General features: G+C 30.7%; 3 protein-coding genes across 6 annotated transcripts; all 3 read right to left on the minus strand.

Annotated features, from left to right (window-relative positions):
* Positions 1 to 3054: 3054 nt before the first annotated feature.
* LOC128394520 (homeobox protein vnd-like) lies at positions 3055 to 4544 on the minus strand. Its single transcript, XM_053354857.1, has 3 exons — positions 4122 to 4544; positions 3640 to 4010; positions 3055 to 3548 (listed from the first exon to the last, which is right to left on the minus strand). The coding sequence occupies exons 1-3, from the start codon at positions 4356 to 4358 to the stop codon at positions 3143 to 3145; spliced, it is 1014 nt and encodes a 337-aa protein (XP_053210832.1). The 5' UTR covers positions 4359 to 4544; the 3' UTR covers positions 3055 to 3142.
* A 4009-nt stretch (positions 4545 to 8553) lies between these two features.
* Positions 8554 to 14433, minus strand: LOC128394336 (long-chain-fatty-acid--CoA ligase 4-like). The gene is made up of 3 exons (XM_053354657.1): positions 14102 to 14433; positions 10425 to 12201; positions 8554 to 9058 (listed from the first exon to the last, which is right to left on the minus strand). Exons 1-3 carry the CDS (start codon positions 14170 to 14172, stop codon positions 8642 to 8644), a joined length of 2265 nt encoding a protein of 754 aa, XP_053210632.1. The 5' UTR covers positions 14173 to 14433; the 3' UTR covers positions 8554 to 8641.
* Positions 14434 to 14800: 367 nt separating this feature from the next.
* Positions 14801 to 20072, minus strand: LOC128394326 (thioredoxin domain-containing protein 11-like). 4 transcript variants are annotated; one of them, XM_053354648.1, is made up of 7 exons: positions 19736 to 20072; positions 18851 to 19085; positions 18568 to 18744; positions 18283 to 18493; positions 17550 to 18197; positions 16113 to 17461; positions 14801 to 16044 (listed from the first exon to the last, which is right to left on the minus strand). In XM_053354648.1, exons 2-7 carry the CDS (start codon positions 19042 to 19044, stop codon positions 15456 to 15458), a joined length of 3168 nt encoding a protein of 1055 aa, XP_053210623.1. In that variant the 5' UTR covers positions 19045 to 19085; positions 19736 to 20072; the 3' UTR covers positions 14801 to 15455. The 4 variants fall into 4 exon arrangements, with proteins under 4 accessions (XP_053210623.1, XP_053210620.1, XP_053210621.1 ...); XM_053354645.1 differs by having other exon boundaries at positions 18851 to 19109; XM_053354646.1 differs by having other exon boundaries at positions 18851 to 19602.
* Between the last annotated feature and the right edge of the window lie 11 nt (positions 20073 to 20083).

A 20083-nucleotide genomic window follows, 5' to 3' on the forward strand; every position in this document is an offset into this window, starting at 1 on the left:
TTTTTATCATCCTATATTAATGTAAACAACATGCAACTCTTTCAACTTTTTCCATGTTATTATTACTCTGAATTGCAGATAAATAACAATACAATTTTAAGTAGGACGCACATTCTGTTCAAAGTTTATGTCGGAGTACGTGCTTTAGCACGGGTAAGGTCAGAAGTGGTTCTCATCAATTCTCATCATGTTAAGTGTCCTCTCTCTCTCACTCTTTCTGTATCTATGATTGTTGTTGTTGTTGTTGTCATCAGTAGATGAAGATGAGATTGGGTTACCTCAAGATTGGGTTTTAATTTAATTTAAATCTTGTTTTTTTCTCTCAATTTCATTTACTCTTAAGAGTCTATGTATCTTTGGTATATTAATCCGTAAGTCAATATTGTACCAATGATATAATGAAAATATCAACAACAATCAAAAATTTAATTTACTTTTTTTCCTCTCAATTTGAAAAAAAAAATTCGCAACTATAAATAACGATTTAAACTTCAATTGGTTTCAATTCAATTCCTCTTGAATTTAATAGATTTGTGTATTGGATAAGATCAAGATGATTCTGGATCATCAATTGGATACTTATTGGTTGACAATTATGTAACAAGGATGAGACTGGACATTTAATTGTTGTTGTTACAAAATTGATTAAGAAATTAATATAATGATAGCTCTGGTTATATAACTTTTATGCAAATCTAGCCAAGAATAGAATTGCAATTAATAGATTGTGAACATTTTAATTTACTCTCTTTTACTTCATCTCTCCATTATCTAGAATCTGTTTAACATGAAAGTGATGTTGATTGTTTGTCTCAATTAGATTTCAATTGATTGAGTATTTTCATGATGCTTTTTCATTAAGAAATGAGATGAAGGTGGTAATGGTGAGAGGTGAAGGCAAAAAGTCAGCAAAGAAAACTGATGAGATGAAATCTAGTGATGAGGATGCTAACTCATTTGTAAGATCAATTGATTTTTCATCTTCATCTTCATCATTCATCACAACATTTTGTCTTTTTCTCTTCTCTTCTCTTGAGGTAAAACTTTTTGTATATTATTATTTGGATAGAGGATAAGGAGGAAAACTAAGAGAGTGGTGATGTTGTTGGTGGGGAAGAGGATGATAAAGAAGAAGATGATGATGAAAAGGATAAGATGGACAATGATATTATTATGATTGTTTCGTTCATTGTCCAAGAGATGATGAAGAAGATGTTTGTTTATATGCCAATCAATTGAGCAAATGCAAAGAAGATGATAACAAGGATGATAAGGTAGTGGAGGTGGAAGATGATGATGTTGATGAAGTTTGAATTTCAAGATGAATTTTTTTTTCTCCTTTTTTTTTGTTCTTCCATTGAAATAACATATAACAGTTAAATTAAACAATACTTGAGATGATAATCATTTGAATCATTGTTTGATTTTGTAATCATAATTTATCATAATCATGATTAATTTCAACAATAACTGGTTTATTTGCGCGAAACAATTAGCTAACAATTAACTATCAACCCCAACAGATATTAATTGTAAATGTTTCAAGTTTTTCAGTTTTTTTTTGCTAATTCATTTTGAGCAGAAATTCAATCAAGTGAAAAACAATTGATTTGATTAATTGTTACTAATTTTTTGTTTAATTCAATTTACAAATTAATATATTTACACATTAATATGATAGTAATAATTAAGTTTCATCTCTTTTATTTGATTTGATTTGATACCAATTGTTTGTAGTTATTTAAATTGTTTTAATCCTTTATTGTTTATCTTCATGATTGAAATTAAATCCACTGGATTGAATTCAATTGATTCATTGTTTCATTTTGTACGATTAGTTTTATATTTGATGAGCTGATTATTAGAGTATGATAATGATGATGATCAGATGATTAATTGCAATTTAATTGTCACACCATTTCGTTTACACAGGAGACACACTTCAATCAAGATGAATACAAATTGATTCAGTTTCATGTTGATTGTTGTTATTTAATTTCCGCTTTTGTTTCCCTTCACATAGTAAATAAACAGTTAGTTTTTGGAGAGGGTCAAGAAGATGATGATATCTAATGAATAATTTTGATGATGATGCTGATGGTCAGTGGTTGTTGTCAATAATATTGAAGAGATGAAAAATAAAATTGCCAACCAGTTTGATCCATATATATATCATATGTTTACTTAACTAAACAATGAGGAAATGAATCACCTTATGACAATAAATTATAATTCAATACAAATCGAGTGATTTTCAAGTAAACTGACCAGTAGATTGTGATGGTCAATCCTATCATCCATCCAAGTCCAACAAGATTTACTTTGCTACTGAACTTTAATCTCAAAATAAGCATCAACCGGACGAGTAGTTGAGATTATCATTATCAAACTGAATTTGACAAGGGAACAATTAAATGATTAACAAATTAACTAATAGTAAAATCAGTTACTGGTCAGTAAGAATATAAATGCTAATGGTCAACTGGACTAAACGTTATAACATTTTGATGCAAACAAATTTCTCATTCTGATTTCAATGGTTATATGTTTTGATTGTGATGATTAATATTGATATGGAATTGGATTTTGATGAAAAAGATTTAAATTTTGATGCTAAGTGTAAGTCTAAATTGTAAGTGGCAATTTGAATTGAAGTTTGATTTGGAAAGTAAATATTGATTGAGAAAAAAATGGTTTCAAGTTACAATATTGATGCAATATCATCACTGATTGTTGATGATTATGATTGTTGGTTAACAGAAATGATAAAAAGAGCATTAAAAATGATTAAGGTGTGAAGGTATGATGATATCTTATCAATATATCATCATCAGTAAATTGTTGACAAAATCACAGTCACCAAGTGTTTATGTCTGTGGTGTAAATAAAAACGGTTGATTGTCAAAATCAAATTGTCATTGATGTAACAATCAAAAAGTAGTTTATTTAACAACAATCAAAAAAAATGATGATAATGTTTTCACAATCATGAATGTATTTGACAGCAAAACTAGTTGATTGTTGTCATTAAATTAATAATATAACTCAGGTGAATGATAAATGGTGTATGTTAATTTATTAATTATATTATTATTACAGGTAATTATTGTTGATGTGTGTTTTTTATTTTTAATTTGTTGATTCACCAACCTCTCAGAACTGAATCATGATGATCACCTAATACTTGATGAGGAGCCAAGGGATGAAAAGTGTTGGTTGATCCAAAGGGGCTACATAAAGATGGACCCAAGTTCGGGTTAATTGGACCAGTGAAAGGATGATGATGGTGGTGGTGGTGATGATAGGATGCGGCAGCGGCGGCTGCGGCGTGTGCGGCGTGTGCGGCTACTGATTGTTGGGAATGATGATGGTGAAACGAGCCTAACGATGATGGAGGTGGTGGTGGTGGCGGTGGTAGGGAAGATGCACTGGGATGTGGGGGTAAAGACGATGTTGTTTGACCTTGAAGTCCAGAATTTATTATTATTTCCGATTTAACAAAATGCTCATCACTGGTTGGAGGTGAACTTGTATCAGGTGTATTGGATCTGAAATTGATAATTTAATTTAAGTTATTCGAAAAGATTGAAAAATTAGCTGATTTACACAATCAATTAATTAAATTGATGGTCAACTTACATTAATGTTTTACCGTCTTTAACTAAAACAGGAATTGTAACTTTCCTTGGTGAAGATGAACCATTTGATGAATGAAGATGATGATGATTATGGTTATGGTTATGATGATGATGATTATTATTGTTTTCATGATGATGATTATGATTTTCATGGTGATTATCATGATGGTTATCATTACAATTTATTTGACTCGATGAACCTGGTGATTCGGACATGGCCTTTTCCTTGGCTTGTCTCTTACACTTATACCGATGATTTTGAAACCATATTTTCACCTGAGTGGGTGTTAGAGAAATGATTGATGCTAAATGTTCACGTTCTTGCGCTGACAAGTATCGTTGAGTCTTAAATCGTTTTTCTAGTTCATAGACCTGGGAAAGGAAACACAGGAAATGGAACAATCATCATCTTTGTCTCACGAAAGGGAAGGTTTTGTTTTCGGTTCAAAGGTAAAGAGAAGGGAAAAGTTTTTTCGATCTTACCTGTTGTTGGGTGAAAAGGACGCGACGTTTACGTCGCTGTTGGTAAGCTGGAGGTAATCCTTTTGGTCCAGTTGTTGTTGACCCATAGGGTCCACCAATATGATGTCCACTTGGTGTTGATAAAGGTGGTTGATTGGTGATCGTTGTTGATGATGCAATTGATGATGGCGGTGGATATGCTGACCATGTTGATGGTCCACCATTTGGATAAAAAGTATCATAGGACATGTAGGACATAGTAGGACAATGTTGATGATGATAAGATGAAGATGATGACGATGATCAAAGTATCAAATAATAGCGATAAAAACCACTTTAGTTTACACTGGCAACATCAACATCTCAACATCTACAACAACACTCATCATCATCTTCACTCAAGCTTTTCTCTCTCTCTCTCCCATTCATCATCTCAATCTTCATCTTCTCCTTCCTCCTCCTCTTCATCATCATAATAATATTAAGCTTACTCCCATTTCTCATCGAACAATAACTTTAACTATAACATCACATGAAATAACTCCACCCATTTTCCACTGAAACTTTTTTACCTTCGATGCAACATCTCTCTCTCTCTCTCTCTCTCTCTCTCTCTCTCTCTTCTTTCTTTCTATAGGATGTTACGGAAAACCTAAAACAAAATCACTCCCACCCCCAACCTCCTCCTTCTCGAAGTCTCAAGTAACCAATCAGCTTTCAGACTTCGATAAGATTATCGAACTCAGCAGAAAAGAATTCATATTTTTTCTCTTTTTTCCACCCTAACAACATTTAATTACTTATTAAATTGATTTGATGAAGACGAAGGAAAAAAATTCGAATCAAAAATCGAATTCACAAATATAGGAAAACTTCAATAGACTTATATATTAATAATTAACAATCAACACCAATCAATCAATCGCAATCAATGAATCTCTGATAATTAATATTTTCACAGGTAAAGAAAAACTGATAAACTTAACAAAAACGATTCAAGTTTTTCGCTCCCATTTGATTGTTGAACTTTTTTAACAAAAGTAATGTTTCTCTCCTCCTTCTTGTTGTTGTCATCTTCATCATCATCATCATCTAGGTATCATCAACATCATCATCTTAACATGCTCTTCAATTGAAGATGAATAATCATCATGTTGACCTTTCTAAAGTGTTATCATCATCATTGAATTAACATTGTCCTTGAAATAATCAAATAGCCTTAAGGGAATAACATTTTTTTTCATCATCTTAACATGAAGATGATCTCAGATCATCAACAACAATTAAAGTCACACTTACATGTATATTAATACACACTCACACACGTCTTTAAATCAACTTCCTTAAATTTAGTTAATCACAACAAATTAAGATGAAAAGTCAATAGGATTGACCTTTTTTCATAAATCAACATTTTTTACTCGATTCCGTTGATGTTTAACAATTTGATTCAATATTTTCATTCAAATATCTAATTAGTTATCATTATCAAATAAGCCACGAGCTTTATCATCATGAAGGACATTGAGTTGTAAATAAGACACAAGAAGATGATGATTATCATCATCTTTCATCTTGATGATGAAAAAAAGGTGATGAGAGAAAAAAAAATGATTCGTTATTCAAATATTACTTCCAACTGTGTTATTATATTACTAAGAATAAATTGTTAACAATTAACTAAATAAACAGTTGATTACATTTCCGTCTTTGATCATTTAGTTGGTCAGGTAAATTGAATGGTAACAATTGAACAATTACTTTCTAATAATAATTTAACTAATCATCATTTTACCTTGATTCTTGTGTAAATAAATTTGTTTATCAAGGTTAATCATTGATTTTTCTTCATCGATTTTACCAGAATATTTAATTGTTACAATTAAATCAATAATAATAAATTTGAGAAAAAAACGTTTCATAAATTGAAGGTAACAATTCAGTCTTAAAATATTATGTATGATCAGGTAACCATTGCAATCGATGTAATAAATTTAAATTGTTCAAATCAAAGGTAATTCAATTGAAAAGATTAAATTTCTTGACCTAATCTACCATTAAAATCAAATTTTACATTTAAAAGTAATCAGATTGATTATTGATTTGATCTAATAATTCAAAAAGTGATTTGATTGTTATAAGGGTTGATACAAATCACCATGATAATCTAGTTGATTTGCCTGAGGGCTTATTCAATAACTAATACAATTAAAAAAAAGAAGACGTGATTTAATTTGATTACAAAGATGACATTCTCAATGGTTAAACATTTTCCTTGATTGAATTAATAAGCTTCCCATTAGGTTATGATTATATCGTAATTAGGAATGAAAATTTTGTCATAAATCACGAATCAACTTAATTAACTTCCACCGGAGACTCTTATTATTATACTAGTACAATCAAAAAGTCAATCAGTAATTAACTAACCTAAATCACTTGACAACAATCAACTTTAGGTCACGTTTACCGTTTTGATAATTAAATTGTGATCAATCAGCTAATCATTGAGATCATTTTTTTTTACTATCATCTCTGATGGGATCAATAAGAACAGGTAATTGTTGTATAAAAATTAATATAAATCACATATGTGACACACTTTGATTGTTGTTTGATTATTAAATTACTAAAATGGATCAATGGTTTTCAAAGGAATTGAATTGTTATTTAGTTTAATGTTTAATTTCCGCTTTTGTTTTTTTTGTTTTGCTGTCCATTGGTCACCAATGAAAATAATAATAGATAGTCAAGGGTCAAATGGTGATGGTCAGTAGATTGTGAAGGTATTATCACAATACTAAATGACAACAATCAAAGATTTCGCCTTTATCATCTTGACCTTATTTAAGTTTCATCCGTAGGTTTGATGTTTACATTAGAAAATCAATGTTAGCATAAGATTGACCCTGGATACTTTTCACTTATAACTTTTGCCATCTTAGCAATTAAATACTGACCAATGGTCGATACGATATAATCAATGTGTTCTTATTAAACCAGTTTCCTCTTTGATATTAACTTACAATTAGTTATTCTGTTTAATACTTGACTGATTTTACTAATATTAAATTTTAGAGCAATAAACTGATTCAATGTTATTTACTGTGATTTAAATCCTAAAAGGATTGACCCTTGGTCAGTAGAGTGAGACCTGTTTACTTTTACCGCTCTAATTAACAATTTAAATGATCATTTAATTGTCAAGTGAAAATTTTGCATTTGCATTAATTTGATTGTCACCATTTCTAATCAATAGATGGCAACTCAATCAATATAATCACTTTTCTTGCAATCAAAATTTCAAGAAGGTTAATCAAAGTTTCTATCAGATAATCAAGTCTTAATTGTCTTTTTTTATCAATATCATTATTTCCGTGGTTTGTTATTGATATTGGAAGGATTTTTTTTTCTTAATGGTACCGTTACTTTTATCAACCTAATTGTTTGACCAATTCAATGGTCAAGGCCACAAACAAAACGATTGAAGATTATGATTAACGGGAAAAATTGATTGAATTTAACAATCAATGATCAATTGCCTTTGCTAGAAAGTGATGATAATTACATCAACACGAATTAACAATAATTTCATTGTAATTTAATGGTGATCAAGGTTGAATAGAAAAGTTGATTTTATCAATCAGTTTATGTAGTCAACTTGATTGGTATTATTGATTATCATTGCAATCGGTGATTTCCCGTATTGGTCCTAATCACATATTCGTAGTTTGAATTTTATTTTGATTAACTTTTTTTTTCTGTTCGAAGTTCATTTTATTCATGTTACACTTTCTCAACTGGTCAAGAGGGTCATCTTTTAGTGTTTCATCTTGATTCGAGTGGCCTTTGGTAATCAAGTACCTGTTCTAGTAATTTTCATACCCTCTCATCTCAATATACCCATAGGTAAAATTTAGTTGCAATCAAAGTGTTTACATGATCACATTTAGAACTTTTCATCACCAACTCCATCTAGTGAATGATAATCGAGCCTTTTATTTGTTTTCTAAAAATTCGTAAGTAATTATTAAATGTTTATCAACAATTAGCTGATCATTATCATCGTCATGAAGACAAATTATTATCAAATCAAGTTTCTTAACATGCAATTTACCTTGCGGCTTATTATCAATTCTGTACTGTTAACCTTGATTGTTTTAGATAATTACTAGTTAATGGAAATCACATCAATTCAAGATTATGCAAAGAATCAGTGGTTAATTGTGATTAACTTAATGATTCTCGTCACAAATTTAATGAAAAGTTTAATTTGCTGAGACGAAAATTGAATAAACAAAATTTTGTCTATTAATAACATCGTTGGATTAATAATACCTAATGATTTAAACTGATTGTTCTCTGATTTGTTTTTAATTGTTTCCAATTTAATGAAGACCATCATTAATAAGTAAGGAAAGGAGTGATTAATAAATGATTAGAATGCTGAAAATTGAGAGGAAATCACAAAACGTTATTATTGAAATATTACATTTACAATTGAAGAAAAAAAGAGACATTTAATTAGGAAAGGTAATCAATCAAATTTTCCTCATATTTGCATTCAAATCAATCTCATCATCACAATACATTAATTCAATATCATGAGAATAAAATTTTTTCAATTCAGTTCGACGAATTTTCATCGCTGCAGTGACCAGACCCGAATCGGGTGTCCACTCTTCTTTACACAGTTTGACCTTTCTGGGAATTTCGTACTTGTTGAATCCGATTCGTGTTGAAAATTCTGTCAATTCATTGACAAATTGTTGATTAACTTTTGGATTATCACAAAGATCATTAATTGTTTCATCGCTTAAGTCAGCTGACAATCTTCCAGCCAAGAGTTTGAGTGAATGTGAATTGGGAACAATTAAAGCGATCGTATAATTATGTAAACTGTCACCATAGACGCAAATCGAATCGACCAGTGGACAGCCCATTAGTCCAGCTTCAACCTAAAAGATGATTAAACAAAGAATCGAAAGTCAGTTAAATTAATCAAATTTCCATTCAATCATATTGGTTAAATTCAAGTGATAATTAACGGTGAAATTGACTGAAGTGATAACTGAACTTTTCTCGATCAGTTAATTGTAGTGGTCAGTCAATAGAAAGTGTAACTTTTAACTAATTCATTCAATATTAATTTTGATTTGGAAAGTTTTTCATTCTTGTACTTTAAAGGAAATAAATGAATTAACTTTAAAGAAGGAAAAAAGTTTTCCAAGGGCAACTTTTAATAGCTCGTTAATTGTGATCAAATTGTTCATATTTTCACTCAAATTGTTTATATTGAAGGGTCGTTACTATTTCTCACTATTGATTTAATAATCAAAGTTAATCATTTCGATCAAATCAACAGATTATTGTAAATTGTTACGTAAATTGATGACAAAATAAATCATTTAAAACAAGTTGATTAACAATCAATGACCATGATGATTATTATGATTATTAATAATATTATTATTACATAACTAAATTAAATCCAATCAATGTCACTAAAATCAGTTCCTTATCAGACTTGCCTTGATTAATTTGAAGCAACTTTTGTGTTGTTAATTAACTAGATTTAAATCAGTTGCACATCATAATCAAAATCATCTAATTATTTTTTTTAACAGTCGACTGATTAGAAGTTCAATTAATTATGATTTGCTAAATTACTTGTTGTGGTTAACATTGAATCTGAATGATGAAAAAACATTCAAGACAATTGACAAGGTTTTCTGGTCGTAAAATTTAAATTTCCTCAATCAACAACAATCAAAAGTTAATCATGATTAAAAAATATGATTTAATGGTAAACAATAATCAACTAATTGAGAGACAACAATCAAAATTGATAATAAATAGATAAATGAAAAAAGAAAGAGTAACTTTTTGAAAACCTTGACCATCAACCTTTTGATTGTTCGTTAAATAATTAACAATTAACTTTGATTACGGGAAGTTAAATTTAATCCTGAGTTAACACAACATCAACCTGAACACCCAAATAATAAGATGTTTGTGTTTTCTCAACAATTAGTAAATTATTGTTTACTGTTACCTGGGAGGAAGTATGGTTAACTTAATTCGGTTTAAATATTAATAACAATCTACTAATTTGTATCATTTTAATCGTTGACATTGAAGTGAAACAATGATTACGTTACACAATTTCACTTATTCAAATGACAAGAGTGAATTAAACCAAGAATCAGAAATTTGACAATTAGCTGATTAGTTTGTAAGACTAAGCGTTTTATTAGCTTATCAGCTGATGAGGTTCGTTGATAATTAAGAGTCAATTATATAAGTTCAAAAATTGATAATTACCTTTCCAAGAGAAATGTATTCACCGAATTGTAATTTGACTAAATCTTTTCGTCGATCGATAATTTTGATTCGTCCATCGGTCAAAACTTCACCAATGTCTCCAGTATAAAACCATCTGAGGCCATTTTCAAATTTGAAAGCGGCATCGGATTCCTCTTGGTTCTTATAATAGCCCATGGCCACTGTATCACCACCGATAAGGATTTCCCCACGTGGATTAGGCTTATCATCTGGTCGATATCCTCCCTCTTCCCAAGCGATTAAACGGATTTTAACATTGAATAACGGGTAACCCACATTACCAAGGCTCATGTCTCCAAGATCCATACAGGTACTTGCCGCACAAACTTCCGTGGCTGAATAGCCAACGATTAAATGACATGAGAAACACGCACGTGCAAAGTACTGGGTTTCTACTGAGAGAGGAGCTCCACCGGAAACGATGGCAACCAATTTACCTCCGAGAGCGGAAAGAGTTCGAGAAAAAACTAGTCGATCCATTAATGGTGTTTGGAATCCTTTTGACATCCAATAATTTTTATAATCTAAACCAAAGTGAAACAGTTTAGCGGCAATACCGCCTTTAGCCTCGACCATTTTGGTTACCTCTTTACGGATACGATCAAGTACCAAAGGTACACCACAAAGTAATCGAGGTTGGAGGACCGTTAAATCGCCTTCGACTCCAGGCTTAATTCCTGGTGAATTGTTGGTCAAAGTTAAAGGAGATGAGTAGCCAATGGGATGGCCCATCATCATCATACAATGTTCAACGACACATTCGTAAATATGAGCCAAAGGTAGATAACCAATGTAATTACCGTCTTTCGCTTGATATTGGGACAAAATGGTATTCATGGCGCGAACTGCGGCCAGAAAATTTTTATGACTAATGACAACTCCTTTTGGGACTCCAGTTGAACCAGAGGTGTACATGATAAGAGCAGTTGAATCAGCGGTTGGTCGAGAGGAAGGTTTCAAGTGTGGTGATGCAGATCCACCGGTCGACAAAAGTCGTGACCATTGAATAACATTGTACAAAGATTCGAGCTCAGTTGTGTCCATTGGGAGACAACCTTTACTTTCTAAGAGAATTAAATTCTTGAGATGTTTAAGTTCACCTCGTAATTGGGTCAGTTTGGGTAATACTTCAGGTGAAACAATAGCAATCGTTGCCTCTGATTGATTAAGAGTATGAACAATCCCATCGGAACCAAGATTAGCATACAGAGTGACCACTGGACAGTTTAGACGTAATAAAGCATGAAAAGTGATTAGCCATTCCATTCGAGTTTCTGCAAAAATGACCACTCGGTCACCTGATTTGACCAAATCAAGTGACAATAAACCTCTTGAACAATCGTCGACCAATTTATCGATCTGAGCAAATGTGTGCCAATTGTAAGCGGGTGCTAACACCTTCTTTTTAAGCCGTTTACCGGATTCGGGCGAAATGATTTCCTCTTCATACAAAACCTCACGATATCCCAAACATGGTTTAGATGAGAATCGATTGAAAACTTCAGCCATCGCCGAATCAACAGTTTCATGCGAATCAAGGTGAGAAGTTGGCTGATCACCCACTCGGACAATGGTCAACTCGGGTAGTCCAGTTTCCGGATTTATACTTGGAGTGACCAGCACTTTGGTATTATTTTTCCGTCCAAAGGTAATGGACTTCGATGCCCAGGGTTTACCTGCCAAATAGTACCCAGGTAGGGTCACTGTGTCGTAGACAAAAACAGCTGATTTGATGAAATTCATTATTCCGTTTATACTAAAATCAATGGTCAGTTTAATGTCCAATATAATCGGTACCAAGTTAAAATTAAGGTCCAAACAGTCACAGAGTTAATTGTTGTTGAACCAACATTAAAATAATAATAATAAGATCACATCAATTAATTGTCGATACAATTAAACAAAATAAATTAACACAAAACTTGTCACAATCGATATTTGGTTAATTGTTCAATGATCAATGGCAATTACAACACTAATTGCTAATCAATCAATGTTTTATATACACAGTAATTAAATTAACTACACTAAAAGAAACTGAATTAGCTAAATTGTTGTTAATCTTGTCTGTTTGATTGTGTTAACTTTGGTTGAGTTGTGTTTAGTTTATTTTTTGAAAAGCTCGAGTGAGAAAATGAAAGTGAGTTGTTTGACAACAATTTAGCTAATTAACATTAACATTTCATTCAGTATTAATATTAAATTCAGTTAATATCAATCATCATCTTCTGGTGAAAGTCAAGGTTAAATTTTCACTAAAACAAATGACCTCAAGCGTAAATTTGACCAGAAAAGTTTGAGTTTGATGAAAAAACTTTCAGATCAATGGAAAAATTTACCAAAATTAAATTCTAACAATTACAATTAATTTCACTCGTATTAATCAGTCGTTACTCTTGTATTTCTATTAACTTAATTAACTAGATTTTGTATTACTATTAATATTAATTGTAGTGATCAAGTTGAAAACTTTTGGGTTTTCACTGGAAAATTTTGATTTTCTAGAAACATGAAATAATCGTTGGTTACAATTTAAATCAATCTTATTAATAGTCATCTTATTATTAATATCCCTTGACCTTGGGTCACCTTGATTGACCTTATTAGTTAAAACTGTATCACTAATTGTGATGAAAGAAGAGTTAATCATCCCTTGATTGTTGATTAGTAAAAATCGAGATCAAGAAAAAAAAATCGTTAAAGCTTCAGGTTATTTTCATTATGATCTTGATCCTTAAATTGTGATGAAATGATTTAATTTTACTTTCCTTAATAAGCCTTAATTGTCGTTAATCTTTAACTAATCACTAGTTTATCATCGTAGTCTATCATGATCATTAATTATTGATAATTAACGAAAAAGTTTTACAGACAAATCATTTCATTTCCTCCTAATAAATGGTTACTTAATTATTACATTGATTGTTGTTGTATTCTTATCAAATTAATCGTTGATTAACAAAAATGGAATTTAATTCTATAGTAATCAGTTAAATTGTAAATTTTCAGTCACTAATTGTAATTACATTAAGGTAAATAATAAACAATCAATAAATTGATAGCAAAATATTGAACCTTTTGATTTAAACTTTTTTTTTCTGATTTCTAGTTAATTTGGTAATAATCAACAATCAAATTTGAGACAAAGTTACTTTAGTTTAATTGTCATAAATGATTAATCAAAAGTAACTAATAATCAAAGTAATTAAAGGTTAAAAGCCTTAAACTAATCAGATTCATTAAATATTAATAATAACAAATGAACCTGAAAAATTCAATGAGTTTTAATTGTTGAAAAATTAAAAGCATTTCAGTTAATTAAAAGTCTATTCAAGGTTAATTGTTAACAGATCATAAATCATTAATTGTTGAAACAATTTGAAGGTGATTGTTGAAAAATCACAAAGTCTCAACCCTAACTGATCTGTGTTGTTAATTGTTAACTGTTAACAATCAATAGTGATTAAGGTAATCAAAGGAATGAGAAATAAGAGTTTTAAATTGTTACTTAAATCATCTGAAGGTATAAATGAATTATTATATTCAGTCTAGTGTGAAAACAATTAGTTGATATCCTTTAATTGTTTACATTGATAACTAGAAAGAGGTTGATTAAGATTATTAACAAAGATTGGAACCAAATTAACTTTAATTACCTTGCAAATTTATAATAAAATAGTCCACAGCCTTGTTGATTTGGTCGGGAGCACATTGTTGCTTTCACCATGTTTAATTGTGATGGTTAATTGTTGGAAATTAAATGTAAAGATAAATCACCAAACCAAGAAAATGGTAAAGACTTTTCTGATTACTTTTTCTTTGTTTCTCTCTGTCAATTTAAATAATTATTTCACTGATTAATTAGTCTCACGAGAAAAGTGAATTATGTTCAATTGTTAATTAAAATTAAATAAAAAGTCAATAAATAAATTGTAAAGCACATTGATCTAAATGGAAACAATTAAGATGAAATATTAAATGAGCAAGAAAAAAAGTGACAATTAACTGAGACAATCATTGTAATCATCAATTTCTAATTCAATTAACCAATACAAACCATTGATACTTAGTACTTACATTTCTAATTGCAGATTAATTGTGATGAAATTAAGACTTTTAATATAAAATAATCAATGGAGATTAAAAATTTTCCAATCAAATGATTAACTGATTGTTCAATTGATTATTGTGAAGGGTTAATTCATTGGAAAAAGATAAACTTACCTTCATCTCCATCAATGTGAAGGTGAGTTTATCTTCAGGTAAATTGTTCACACAGAAAATTATTTAATTGTGATAATTTATTGGAGACCATTTTTAGTAGCGGAAAAGGAAACGTGGGCTCATTGCAATAATTAGTGGTTTTTTTGCTCACAATTTAATTGCTTTGTAAAAAGAGTGAATTAAATTATTAATAGTTACATTAATTGTTGTGTCACTTAAACAATGGGTCAAAAAACTGATTAACAGGAAACGTTGATTATAAAGGGAAATGATTTTGCCAACAATTTACACCACTAATCATTTATTACAACGTGAAAAATTGATTGTTACCTTTTGGATGGACTGTTTAATTTAACTATCAAAAGTTAATTACAATCATTGGTTAATTTTATACAGAAAAAATATTCCTATGAAAAATAATTGCTCGGCTTTGATTTAGGAAGAAGTTGAACAAAATTTAGATGAATAATCAACTAATTGTTGGTAAGTGAACGATTCAATTTGATTGAGCTATAAATAAGAATCATTTTCAACAATATGGTCCACCTAATATGTGAATATTTTTAACAATGATTAAGTTAATTGTTTATCAATTTCAAATGGTTACAAATAAATGATGAAATCACTTCATTTGGTTGACAGTTTTTACTTTTCACAATTCGTGATTAAGATATTAACCATTATCACAATTTTAGCACAAATTTAAATTAAGATAGAAAAATTAACTTCGTAAGGCAATTATTAAATTGTTGATTGTACATCATGATAATAATGATTATTATCTTTTCAAAGTTCATCTTTATTTGATTTTGTCCTCATATTTGATCCTCGATTTGATCCTTTGCTTTCAGTTTTAAACGATGAACTTTTTGTTTGTTTCGATGATTTTTTACCGATTTTTTCAGATCGACGATTTGGCCTTACTGGTCTTAAAATACTCGCTACAGTTTCTTCAAGCCATTCTTGATCTTCACTTGATCTTGATAAATCAGCTGATGATTTGTTCGCAATCTCAAACAATCGTTTAACCAAAAATTGTCTCACACTGAATAGTAATTCAAACTTTCGTCTCTTTTTCCTTATATTGTCAACATAATGATCGATATATGGTTGTTGAAGATCTCGTTGTTTTTTACGCAAAGTGGACAGTTTATCACGAAGAAAGGCCAAGCTACTTAAATCGCTTTTATATGATTTAAATAGTGTAGTCGAATGGCGTTGATATGAGAACCAATTTCTCAGTAAACACTTAGAGTCACAAAGACTTAGAGCGATTGATAATCTAACTGATGGTTGACTGTAAGTTAATATGAAGCCTAATAAATTAGATGCAGTAATTGATCGAGCTGCCGGGAAAGTAACCGTTTCCGATTTTCTGTAAGATAATTGACAAAAAAAAAGTAAGAATAAATTCTGAACCGATTATTTGTTAAATGTACTTGCCTATGGGCTGGAAACAGCATGATTGTTGGATATTTGTCAACATTATATTCAAATGGTAAATCATTTGTATCGCCATTGATACGAGTAAATAAAATTCCGTCAATATTTTGAAAATATTTGGCAACTGTGAGGTAAACATGAGCCACCGTTGAACAGTAACCACACCATGGAGTGAAATACATGACAAGAACATCCTTCCTTGGAGAGAGAACAATTTCTTTGAAATTGTTACTATGAAGCTCGGGAACACAAATAACTGTTTGGTCAGTGTTCAATCCTTGAAGACATTGTTCAGAAGATGAGATTGATTTATCGGTTGAACTTCTCAAATAACGAGATAACTTGTTGTCTGTGTAATTTTTAACCATCTCATAAAAGGCTCGCTTATTAATGGTTGAAGATGAGCAGCAACTTGATGCCAATTGATGATTGAGAAGATAAATATTTTCTTGTTGAGATTCAATGATAAAGGCCAGAGTTGCATGGGTCTCATTGAAAATATCGATTCCCAAAGATTCAGCAAAACCGGGATAAAGTATTGAATCAATGGCCAAGAAATTTAGTGTCTTATTAGATTGACACCCAAGACCAGTAAAGTTTTCCCTCCATTTAGATGAGCTTGATGACAAAGATCCTTCACCACTATCAGGGAAATTGAAATCACTGTAATTGAGACCCAATGCTAATCGAGAGCAGTATTGATGTTCCAAATTTTTCATCATTCGAACAATTTTATCATCTTTGGTGGGTAACTGGTTACTACTTATTCCATTGGCCTCTTCTGAAAGATATTTAAATGACGAGAAATAGTCTGAATCATAGGATTCCTCTTTATCATTGTTTAACAACGAGTATTGATGAGAATTAACATCACTTGGCAAATTTCCAGAACAAGTAACCTCAATCTTATAATATGGTGTATATTTAGGTTGATAAGTGCTTTTGATTTCATTGCAAAATGAAGCAGTTTTGTTTATCTCTAAAGGTTCAAATGTGTTCAAGTATCGAGCCACCGTCGCCAAACAGTTGAACTTTTTACATCCTGATGGACATTTGGATAAAGATATTCGAATACAAGCAGTACAGTAGCACTTTTTCTCGGCTGGTTTGCCGATGGGTCTCCAACGTACTATTTGTGAATGGCAACAAGTATCTTCGGATAAAATATTGGACATTTTCCAACCACTATTCTTGTCTGAAATTGTTGGATTCATTAATTCATGACATTTTTCCTCCATCTCAATCAGACTTTCCTCTGTTGCCCGACGTCTCAAGATACTCCGGTGAATAAGTGATTTAATTGCTGGAGAGTTGTCACAATTTTGGTAATCCATTGCAACTTCTCGTAACTGTTAGCATATATAAAATAGAAATTAAATCAGTTAGTAAATTGTCTCAAGATGAAAGAATAAACTGATTAGAATATTATTAACTTACGATATCAAAATAAGGAGAAATTCCAAAAATTAAACTTCGAGGTGTGAGAAGGACTAGAGTTGGATTAGATCCAAAAACCTCGGCCAAAGCCTCACTTTTCTGTCCACTTGGACTAATCCAGTCAACTAAACCTCTCTGGACCTTTGTGTTGGTATATACATTTCCATAGACCCATTTAAGAATAGCATCGAAATTAGTAAAATCAGTTTGGATGATGGAAGTTGAATTCCAAGTATATAAATTAATTGAAGATGTAACATCGATTCTAAGCTTTTGGGCTACTTTTCGACTTGTAATTACACAGAATTTAACTCGACGCCATGGATCTGACTGAAGAGCACGAACAGAGGCTTTAAAAAATATATTATATGGATTAAGTGACGTTGGATCATTGAAATCGAAATATCCAACAGCGACACCGTCATGCTTTGAAATTAGATCCAACAATTGTCCTTCATTTTGAACTGGTGTCAGTGGATCAATTAAATTATCTAGATAATGTATAATATAACCTGCCATCAAAGGACCTGGATAGGTAAGTTCACCAGCATTTCGCAGGTGAGCGGAAAACGATGGATATCGATAGACCATATTTCGCTGGCGACATTCACCATCAGGCCACCAACAATTGATCGCGGCAAAGAAAATCTATCAAAATGGAAAAAGAAATCAATCAGGATTAATAATATGTAAAAGACAAGTGAAAATTTGCAATTGATTGAACGTTAATTACTTGATTGGGATAATGATTGGCTATCAATTCAAATTCTCTCTTGAATTTGATACATTCAGCATCCCATGGAGCATAATACATGATAAAAGATACATCAGATTCAACGGCTCTTTCGATAAGATCAGAGAAACTTCCAGTTTCAAAGTCTTCAATTAATGATCCAGATGAAAAAAATTTAGTCGGCGGAGGAGTTTTACGAACAATTAACTGGCTGCCATTGTATTAAGAAAAAAAGAGCAAAGAAAATTAATTGCTTGCAAAATATTGTCACTAATTTAAACTTACTCGTGTTTCAAAGTAGCCAAAACTGTGATTGAAATAATTAAAACAATTGCTAATTGTTTGATTCTCGCCCTTAAAGCACAACACGCATCATGTAATCTCATTTTTAAATTTTTCTTCACAACTTTGATTTCAATATGATCACAATTTGTCTCCTTCTCATCTGAATCTGGCCTTAAACTGTGGAGAGAATGAAAAAAAAGAGATTCATTAATAATAGTTGAATGTCAAAGTGTAAAAGGTTAACAAGAAAGTGAAATTTAAGATTATGTATTAAGCAATTTACTAATCGTCATTGAATCCATTGGTGTTTCTTTGATTGGAAGATATTGTTTCTTGAGGTTGTGTTTGTTGTTGTTGTTGTTGTTGATTGGATTGTCCGGTAAATGAATTATTCACTAATTGCACTTCACCCTCATCGTCGTCATCACTTTTATCAATTACTTTTGATTGTAAGTGGCTGTTTGATTCTTCATCCATTACAATAAATGATCATGACGATAAATTATTGTTATTGTTAACTGTTTGTAATACAAAAGGAAAATCTAATTTACAAATGAAATAAAGGTGATGCCAAGGAAAGAGAAAGTTAAAAGAGAGACAATGATATTACTTATATGTGGAAGATTATGATTGTTATTGTTGATGATGATGATGATGTTATGTGGATAGAAGAAGATGAAACAAGAGAGGAAAATGAAGACTACTCATTGTAACGATGATTTGGATTAACACTGAGGAAATTAAGTGAGATTTTAACAGTTGATTGTTGATGATTAAAGAGGAAAAACAGTCAACAGTTGCCAAGTTTATAACATTAAGGTGAATGTTGATACTTTTTCAATTTGATTTGGAAATTTTATCAAAAGTAAAACGTGTCATCTATATAAACTTGCCTATGGAACACAAATTAAAAATAGTAACAAAAATAGCAATAGGTCACTAAGATAATCGTAAATTGGATTATTGTTACTTTTCAAAGAGACTTATTGTTCAATCAAATTAACTAAGTGTGATTAATCCAATTAAATTGTAATCCTTTTTTTTGTCACAATCAAGTTAACACATGTAAATGAAAAAGCCAAAAATGAATAAGCAACATCATCATGATACCAAAAACATTAACAGTATGAATTATGAAAAAATGGACAAATATAAATGGACTACTCACTTTCAAGTAAATTACAATTAAAACCGGTGAAAGATTAAACAAAAAAACTCAGAAATTGACCAACAAATCACAATGAAACAATTAAAGTTGCAACAATTACTAATCAAAACAAACCATAGGCTTTGGTACCAGAAAATGTCATTGATGATTCAAATCCGCTTGAATTAATATTCTAAGGATAAATTGTCACCGATTTACATGACAATTAAGAGGCAAACTATTTGGAAAACAATAGAATATGAATTGCGATAAAAAAAACAAATTAGAATAACAATTAATTAGAAAGTGTGAGAGGAAAACATTGAAAGGAGTCAATTTGGTAACAGGAAATGCGAAGAAAGCGATTCA

Source organism: Panonychus citri, unplaced genomic scaffold (assembly GCF_014898815.1).
Source record: "Panonychus citri isolate SS breed McGregor unplaced genomic scaffold, ASM1489881v1 Contig00139, whole genome shotgun sequence".
Classification (NCBI taxonomy): Eukaryota; Metazoa; Arthropoda; class Arachnida; order Trombidiformes; family Tetranychidae; genus Panonychus; species Panonychus citri.